Source organism: Gaeumannomyces tritici, assembly GCF_000145635.1.
Source record: "Gaeumannomyces tritici R3-111a-1 unplaced genomic scaffold supercont2.4, whole genome shotgun sequence".
Lineage (NCBI taxonomy): Eukaryota > Fungi > Ascomycota > Sordariomycetes > Magnaporthales > Magnaporthaceae > Gaeumannomyces > Gaeumannomyces tritici.
Genome location: NW_008804548.1, coordinates 542,810 through 551,370, shown reverse-complemented (window position 1 = coordinate 551,370; position 8,561 = coordinate 542,810). Strand labels below are relative to the sequence as shown.

The 8,561-nt window shown below is 58.0% G+C and overlaps 3 protein-coding genes across 3 annotated transcripts; 1 reads left to right on the top strand and 2 right to left on the bottom strand.

Moving 5' to 3' along the window:
- Window positions 1–454: 454 nt before the first annotated feature.
- On the bottom strand, window positions 455–2,653 carry GGTG_07592 (high-affinity glucose transporter RGT2). The gene is made up of 2 exons (XM_009225416.1): window positions 1,201–2,653; window positions 455–1,121 (listed from the first exon to the last, which is right to left on the bottom strand). Exons 1-2 carry the CDS (start codon window positions 2,479–2,481, stop codon window positions 774–776), a joined length of 1,629 nt encoding a protein of 542 aa, XP_009223680.1. The 5' UTR covers window positions 2,482–2,653; the 3' UTR covers window positions 455–773.
- Window positions 2,654–3,195: 542 nt separating this feature from the next.
- Window positions 3,196–3,682, top strand: GGTG_07591 (hypothetical protein; the record flags this gene model as incomplete). The annotated part of the gene is made up of 1 exon (XM_009225415.1): window positions 3,196–3,682. The coding sequence occupies one exon, from the start codon at window positions 3,196–3,198 to the stop codon at window positions 3,523–3,525; it is 330 nt and encodes a 109-aa protein (XP_009223679.1). The 3' UTR covers window positions 3,526–3,682.
- A 1,812-nt stretch (window positions 3,683–5,494) lies between these two features.
- Window positions 5,495–8,451, bottom strand: GGTG_07590 (hypothetical protein). The gene has a single exon (XM_009225414.1). It carries the CDS (start codon window positions 7,731–7,733, stop codon window positions 6,120–6,122), a length of 1,614 nt encoding a protein of 537 aa, XP_009223678.1. The 5' UTR covers window positions 7,734–8,451; the 3' UTR covers window positions 5,495–6,119.
- Window positions 8,452–8,561: the final 110 nt, after the last annotated feature.

Genomic DNA, 8,561 nt, shown 5'->3' with positions numbered 1-8,561 from the left:
AGAGAGAGAGAGAGAAGAAAAAAAAAAAGAAGAAAAAAAAAGGAAAGGGAAACCCACAAGCGTTTCGAGCGCTCATCGGCGCGGCCCCGTCACCCCGTCCAGGCACGACAAGTCCATTTGCCGCACGGCACTCGGCTCTTGGCGTCCACCCCTGCGTTGCGTCAGGCATCAACCTTGCATATCTATGAGTGGGATATCACTCTGCCAGGGAAAGGAACAAAAAAAAAGGGGGGGCGGGAATGCTAAAGCACGCACTAGCGTATTTGGTTGCAATGGAAAGCCACTCATGGCATCACCCATCACGTATATAGCTAACAGCTAAGGTTCGTTATCCCTGATGGGTGTCGATGGTGAGCGAAGGCCCTAGCACCAGGGAACATGTCCCAGCCACATGGCCATCTCTACTAGCCCTAGATAGGAAAGGTTCTATGACCCAATGACACAAACAAGTCAATCAGCTGGCAAGGACATGGAGCCATCATGAATACAGATTATTTAAATGTCTAGCCATAGTAGGCCGCTTTATTGCATTACACCTTGGCATCTACACCCCAACGGGCCGAAAACGTCCAAAGGCAAAAAGTGCGGTATCCGCTGGTATCTAGGCAGCCAAGCGCCACAACCAAAATACAAAAAGAAAAGACCAAAGGGATAAAAGCATGAAAGCCAAATAGTTACATTAGAAGGAGAAGACGTCATCAACATTTCGTAGACCTCCGCCCGTCATCGACAAGGCAGCGAGGATGTCATGGGGATTGCCGTCAACAAGCCCCTTAGGCCCGGGAGGCGCCGGTGGTCTCGGCGTGGTCGGCGCCGTGGTCGCTGCTGGCCTCGGCGCCAGTCTTCTCGTGGGCGGCCGACTCGGCGCCGGCGCGGTGCCTGAAGTCGCCCGTGGGCTCCCAGTCGACCGACTTGGGGGCCGAATTGCACTCCGAGTACATCATGTCGACCTCCTCGAGCGAGAGGCCCTTGGTCTCGTAGATGAAGAAGTAGACAAAGGCGATGCACAGGAAGCAGCAGGCGAACCAGACGAAGAAGATCTTGGACTGCAGGTTGGCGTAGCCGGCGCCGTAGTTGACCAGGTAGGGGGTCGAGTAGGCGATGGCCCAGTTTAGCAGCCACTATAGTTCGTGCAGAGGTTAGCAAGTGTGCCCAGCCGCTGGGGGGTAGTAATCTTGTTGACAGAGATGCAATACTTACGTTGGTGGCGGTGGTGATGGACAGGCCCTTGGCGCGGTGCTTGAGCGGGAAGATCTCGCCCGTAACGACCCAGGCGAGAGGGCCCCAGGTGGAGGCGAAGAAGAAGATGTAGATGCAGACAAAGGCGACGCCGGCCTTCTGGGCATCCGCGTTGAAGACGATGATCTTGCCCTCGGCGTCCTGGCCCGTGGTCAGGGTTCCAAGCATCGCAACGAGGAACTGGCTGACAGTCATGCCGATGGCACCACCAAGTAGCAGAGCGCGGCGGCCCAGCCTGTCGACGGCCCAGAGACCGGGGAGGGTCGAGACGACGTTGATGACCGAGGTGATCATGGAGATGACGAATGGCTGGTTGAGACCCGAGTTCTCAAAGTACTTGGTGCCATAGTAGAAGATGAAGTTGACGCCCGTCAGCTGCTGCAGAGCCTGGAGACCCATGCCGGTGAGCTGGCGCTTGAGCATGGGGCCGCTGAAGCAGTCGAGGTAGCTGGCGCTGCCGAGGCTCATCTCGAAGTCGTGGTTGGCCTTGATCTCGGCGATCTCGTCGTCGACAGCGGGGTGGTCCGCCGGCAGGCGGCGGAGCTTGCCGAGAGAAGCCTTGGCCTCCTCGACCTTGCCCTTCTTGATGAGGAAACGCGGGGTGTCGGGCAGGAGAAGCATGCCGACGATGAGGATGATGGACCAGGCGAACTGCACGGCGATGGGGATGCGGTACGAGCCCGTGTCGGTGTGCAGATGCGTCGCGTTGTTGACGACGGCGGCGAGGAGCAGGCCGATGGTGATGGACAGCTGGTAGGCGCCGACGATTGCACCGCGGATCCACTTGGGAGCCGTCTCGGACTGGTACAGGGGGATGAGGGCAGAAATCAGACCGACGCCGAGACCGGCGAAGAAGCGGCCGGCAAGGAAGAGTGGCAGAGAGGTGGCGGCAGTCTGGAGGATGACACCCAGGTTGAAGACCCAGGAAGAGGCGATCAGGGCCCAGCGACGGCCGATGGTATCGGCAAACAGAGGCGAGAGGAGAGCACCGAAGAAGGTGCCGGCAGAGAGGATCGACACGACGGCGGCCTCCTCGGAAGGAGAGACGCCGGGGTTGCCCTTGGCGTCCACCCAGCCAGTGGAGAACTGCTTCTTCCAGAAGTCCATGGCCAGAATACCGCTGATGGTGCCCGTGTCATAGCCGAACAGGACACCGCCGAAGGCAACGAAGGCACCGACGGCGATGGCGGGCCAGGCCGAGCCGGCCTCGTTCTCCGGCCGCTTCACGACAGCGCGGACCATGGTGTGTGCGTGAGGTGAGACAACAGTAGTGGATGATGTGATATGACCCGAACAATGAGGTCAAGAGATGACTGCCCAGTAGATTGGGGATGTGATGTGTTTGGAATGGTTGGGGGGAATGCAGAAGGACCTGGGGAACCTTGCTATTTGTATCTGGCCCGACAACCCAACTCCAGACCTGTTGAAATGAGGGTTAAACTTTGCCCCAGTTCAATTTGCGGCCAACTTGGTAGCTTTGCCCCGACGGGGTCACCACGAGAGTCTCCGCGTTCAGTCGTCCCACGGGGTGGGGGCTCCACCAGCGGAGAAAGACAGGGACGGGGCCTGACAATGGGCCCGAGGCAACGCCATCAGGCATATGGCGTGAAGGGCACCTGAGTCCGGCTGGTCAAGCACGCGAGCCGTCAGCCATACTTCTGCAGCGGCGCTCCCGGCTCAACCTACCCCCAAAGGGCCTTTCCTTCGGCTTCTGGCGTCCAGATACATTCTAAACAATCTTCCGCCATGTCTCAACAGCCACTAGACTCCGGACTGTGCACCAACGCCGTGGCTTCCGCTAGCCTTGGAGGCCTGTTGGGGAAGACGCCACGGGAAGCTAGTCACTCCTTGCCTAATAAGAAGTAACTCTGCGCTTCTAGCGTGGTGTGATGCAACCTAGAGGCAAGCCAGAGTGCGAGGCGACACGGGAAAGACACAGCGCCACCAGCGCCAGCGATGTCGCTCTTCTCCATTGTTGCGGGAAATCCTGGAGAGCCTCGTGGCTTGGGGTGTGGGTGTGTCCTAGCGCCGTTCCCCACAACGACGCGGTGCTGGCAGGAGAGCGCTGTTTGGAGTAGGGCCGAATGCAAGCATGCGACCAAGAGAATCAGCCGCTTCCATGATTGGGCGGTGGGGCCAGCCGCGGCCCTCGCTCTCTGTTCTCCTTGCTGCCTTGCGTCCTGCCAGAGAGGATCGGAAGAGGCGGAGAGCTGGAGCAGGCGGGGTCGCCCCCTGGGAGCAGACACCCTGCCAGACGCCCTGAGTCGCGCCGACGCCAGCCTGTGAGCTTTTCCCCCAAAACCCGGACCTCATGCGGGAGCTTGGGGGGAGACGCACGCTTCATGCAGTAACCTGGCGTCGCCGGCTCGAATTGGCTCAAGAAAACGTCCGGGGGTTGGGTGGCACTGCACGCCCAAAGGACAGCACCGACACTCGCATCTGGGGAAGTTGGGGTGCGAGCGCACCCCAAGCTGAGCAGGCCATCCTCGATGTGCGGGTGGCTGGCATCATTCCAATTGCATTTGCGCCCCCCCGACTGAGCAAATTCCGCGTTAGCACCCGATGCTCACAGGGACACACCGGCCCCACACGCAACTGCCATTGGCCAAGCCCGTAGAGCAGTGGAGATCGACCGGGCCGCTTTCACGCGTCAGTCAGCGTCGCGCTCCTTCTTGCCCGCCAGCAAGCCGTCCGTCCAACAAATCACCAAAAAGACCGGAAGGATGTTTCAACATAATTGCCCGAAGCGGCACGTAGTGCACGAGCCATTTTTTTCTCCCTCTCGCTTACAGAATTTATCTGACGACAAACGATAAAAACGCCGACAGGATGGTCATGAAAGGGTGACAGTTGGTCACGCACGCGCAAGGGCATGATGTCATGGGCCCTGCCGGCCTTCGGGCCTTTATGCTTGCCTCGTCGCTTGCGGCCTCGAGCCGCCCCACTATGGTCCCCACTTAGCAGGGCCCGTTTCGTCTTTTTGGGTGGGGGGGGGGACATCAGGGCATCTCGCGAGCCAGTCTGGTGGAAGACATGGGAACCCGAAGAAAAAAAAAATTGCTCTCCTTTTGCTTGAATGATTCCCATTCAGGGGCTCGCCCCGTTACCGAGGCCGCCGAAACGGGGCCCCGAGACCCCGGTGGTGACTCCCGGAATGAGCCGTCGACATCTGGAATGCTCCGTCGGCCACGAGACTGAAATACCACGCCGCTGTGGGCTGGATCGCTTACTGTACGTGCCGGCATTCCCGTCCGCACCTCGGCACATCTTCTATCCCGTCGCCATGTCCGGCCTCGGCCTGCAGGTGACTCTTTCCTGGTCTAGGCCTCTCGGTCTGTAACTTGGCTGGCCAGTGAAGGGAAAATCTCCCTCCCCCCAAAATAGCGTCAACACAAGCCTCTGTCCCACCCCGTTCAATATCGCCAAGAGTCGAGGCACAAAGGGTCTACCACCAGTCTGGTCTCTGTCCCCCAAACTTTTTTCTCATTGGATTTTACTTGGTGGGTATTCATTCTTCCACCGCGATTAATGGGTGGATCGTCCCAGCGGCCGCTGTCGCCGAAATCCCCAACCCCACGCAAACCCACCACGGTCTGCTCAGCTGACCACCAACGTTCCCGTTTTCAGGTGGCGTGTGCTTTCATGGCTGTGTCTGTCGTCTGCTTGGTCAAGCCTGTAGCTTGAGCTTGGAAATGGCGGTACGATTTTTTGTAATTGTAGGACAGGCGCGCGCATGAACAATTTACTCTTTCGTGTCGTTCTTCCACTTTGACACCCAAAGTCTTACAAGTATCATCATTCTCGCGTGTACCCAACTCCACAGCCCTCAAGAATTGATCCTTTGATGCAAAACCAACATCAGGTTGCATCGGTGGCTGCGTCTGGGTAGGTAGCGCCGGGTGCGTGGAATCCAACGAAGAAGCGCCGAGCTGCATATAGGAATATCACCCAGAATAAGGCAGTCGAGATGATGCTGCGAACTGTCTGCCGTTTACGAGTCGTGTTTTCTCGCCACCCTTAAACCGCTGGGACACATCCACCACACCACACCTCACTCCGCACCCGCCAGCTGCCCATCGATCGAAAAAAAAAAAATGATCCACTAATTTTTTTTCTTTTTCGGTTGGTGTTGCCCTCCCAGCGCAGTCCTTTTGCGGGGAATTAGCCCGTTCCCTGGGCCGTCTTTTGCTTTTGGATCGTCGCTCACTCGCCTATGCGCGCCGTTTCCGTTCTAGTGCTGCGAAACGTTTTTGGGGGGGTGCATTAGGGCGGGGTCGCATGCATATTCGTTGCTAGAAGAAAAGCTAGCATTTTCCACCTCGGAGCCAAATCCTTGTCTCTCACTGCCCGTACTCCTTGAAATGCCGAGATGGGCTGTCTGCCAGATCCAAGGCCAAAAAAGTCTGCTCCATAACGGGCCCGGCTCGCGGCCATGTCAGCTAAAAACAGACGTACATGGAAGGGAAGCGTTGGGGAAAGATAAGGAATCCATCTCGGCCCGACAGTCGGTCAACACAGCTGGCTGGGGCTCCAGAGTCTCCCCTGCCTTTCCCCAAAAACCCCGCATTTGATGGCCGAGACAGCACCGGCGGTGGCGGGGGGTTGGGAGTGGGAGACGGGATACAACTATGCGTGCCATGGGGTGTTGGCCGGATTGGCTAGGTCCAGACGGTTGCGACGCGCTATGTAAGTCGGCACCCTGCATCATGCCATGGGCGCAAAAGACTGGCTTGGGCGGTCGGTAGCCCCGAGTATTGGCCGGTCGCTCCGACCCGGTGCTTCAACTCCGTTCCCTCCCGAGCACGGAGGGGTTGTGGGATATTTGGCACTATCGACATGGAAAAAAAATTTACCCCCAAAATCGAGATAACGCTACAGCCTCAGATGAAATCCTTGACGCCATCCCAGAACGCCGCGGCATCCTCGAACATGGGCAGGTGCCCTGTTTTCGGTACAACCCTGAGCTCGACCCCGTCTTTGCCAACGAGCCCCTTGAATCCATCCATGGCCTTGACCAGCGCGCCCTTGCCGTCGCCGTCGCCTACCGCCAGGAGCCCCGGGACTTTGCACTCGGGCAGCCGCGGCTTGAGGTCATAATCCCAGAGCGCCTGGCAGCTGTACTTGAATCCGCCCACGTCGTTTGCCGCCACCATTTCCGTCATGCTGCTCGCAAGCGCGGCCTTTTTGGTCATTGTGTCGGGGTGGAACCACCTCGAGACCGTCAGGCCCGCCAGCGTCTTGATCCCTCCGGCCTCGGGTGACTCGACCATCGTGATGCGCTCCTTCCAGGCCGCCGTGTTTGCCGCGCTCGACGTCGCGTTGCAGTCGCAGGCCACGAATCGCTCCAGCAGTTCCGGGTGGCGCAGCGCGAACTCGAGCGTTGTAGCGCCGCCCATGGAGACACCGACAAGTGTGTGAAGTTTCGGGATGCGAAGCGCCCTTACCACGCTCGCTAGGTCATCGGCCAGCCTTGCCAGAGTAGCGGGGATTTCCGGCGTTCCAGCGTGCCGGCCGCGCGTGTCGTACCGCAGGATGCGCAGATCCGGACGCTGGGACTTGATGATTGACACGAGCTCGTCCCACATGTGGAGCGAGGTCAAGAGCGAGTTGCAGAAGGCGACGGTCGGGGCCGTGGGGGACGGATTGCCCTCGAGACGATAGGGGATGCCGAGGCCGTCCGCTGCAGCGACGAATGATGTGATAGCTGCTACTGCTGGCTCGCCAGCCTCGGTGCGCGTTGTGCCGTCTGCCGTGCTGAACGACCTGACTGGCGGCAGGGCGGACAGATGGGTGAGATCGCGAGGCGCAGGGCCAAAGATGTAAAAGAGCTCGTATCTGCGCTGATTCGAATCTTTGATTCCCTTCCCGACTTTCAAGGTCCGAGGCGTCGACTCGGCAGCTGCTTGCTCCGGCCCGCCTAGGCCGTTCTCTTTTGCGAACTCGTTAAAAGTCAATAGATTCGGGGCTCCACTGCCGCCCTCAATCGTCGAGGTGCGGTAGACGCGGGTGCGCAACCACCCCGGTATTTTGGAGACCATCTCGAGATGTTCTTCCTTCAACCAACTGATGATGTCCTTTTCCGCCTCCGCGCCAAAAGTCGTAATGTCGACCGACACAAGCACACGGCCCTCCGCTTCTGCACCTGAAAGCTTCTCGGGCGGAACGAACTCTGCAGCTTGGCGTGACAAGACGAGGTCGAGGAAAGAGCGGACAACGTCGACCTGTCCGATTGTTTCAGCCTCTCGCGGAGACCGATTCTCGCGGAGACTTGTGTAGGTGGGCGTGGTCAAGTGGGACATGGAGGTGACATCATAGCTGGCGAGGAAGGTTGGCTCGGCTGCGTCGGCTGCGCGGTACCGCAGACCGTTGGTGAAGATCTGGGGAAGCCGCAGGCGAGTTGGGCCGTGCTCGTTGTTGTACCACTCGTGGAATTGGTCGAGCGACAGGCCGGGCTTAGGCTGCATGGTAACATACAGCATCCCAGGGGTCGACATGGCGGGCAGAAGGTGGAACAGTGGACTGTGGGCTGCGGAGAAGGCCAAGGGCTAATCAGCGATGTGATGAATGGTGAAAGAAGTGCTCATGGTTGAGTCGTGTCGGAGAGCGATGTCGATGCTTTTCAATCTGGACATTGCCAGGGGCATCTGCCGTGGGCCTGGGATGCCATGGTAGCGGGGGGGCTCTCGATGCTCCATTTACTGATGCTTTGCCGTTAATCGGTCCTGGATAGGTAATGCTTCGGCAGAGTTTAGCTGTGCCGAGATGGAGTTTGGTCTCGGCAGCGAACCCCCGCGCTGAAGGAAAAGCGTTTCCCCGGAACCGGGATTTGCAGAGGCCGCGCGTCACGTGTCAGGCGGACCTGGACCCTGTGCATATGAGAAACAGTCAAGTTGCACACCAATAATCACACACCGTATGAAAAAAATAAATGATACTCAAAAAAGGGACTGCGAATTTGAGCGTTTTCAGCAACCACACCAAGTAAAATAAATGTAAAAAAAATCGAATAAAGGAAATTGAAGGTTAAAACAATACATTCCCTTTTTTAACCCGACTTTTTTTCGCTGTCGTGTTGTAATGCTAAAGCATTGAAAATGGTGAGGTGGTTGTGGTTGTTTCCCGTTTTTGGTGGTCATGGGCGATTTTGTGAGGATCATTTATTTGTTTCATTCGGTGTCACAGTAGCTGCCCGGTGGATGGCATCCTCGCCTTAATGGAATAAGAGCTGGGCAATGGGATGGTTGTGTGCAAAAAAACAGGAGATCACCAGCAAGGCACAGCTTGTCATGGCCCGTGCTTTTGCATGCTTGTGATTGACTCCA

Excerpts from the sequence above, each read along its gene's own strand:
- GGTG_07592 (XM_009225416.1), bottom strand. The coding sequence starts at position 2,481 with ATGGTCCGCGCTGTCGTGAAGCGGCCGGAGAACGAGGCCGGCTCGGCC. Across the intron at positions 1,122-1,200 it reads CCATCACCACCGCCACCAAC|TGGCTGCTAAACTGGGCCAT; the intron begins GTAAGTATTGCA and ends CACGAACTATAG.
- GGTG_07590 (XM_009225414.1), bottom strand. The coding sequence starts at position 7,733 with ATGTCGACCCCTGGGATGCTGTATGTTACCATGCAGCCTAAGCCCGGC.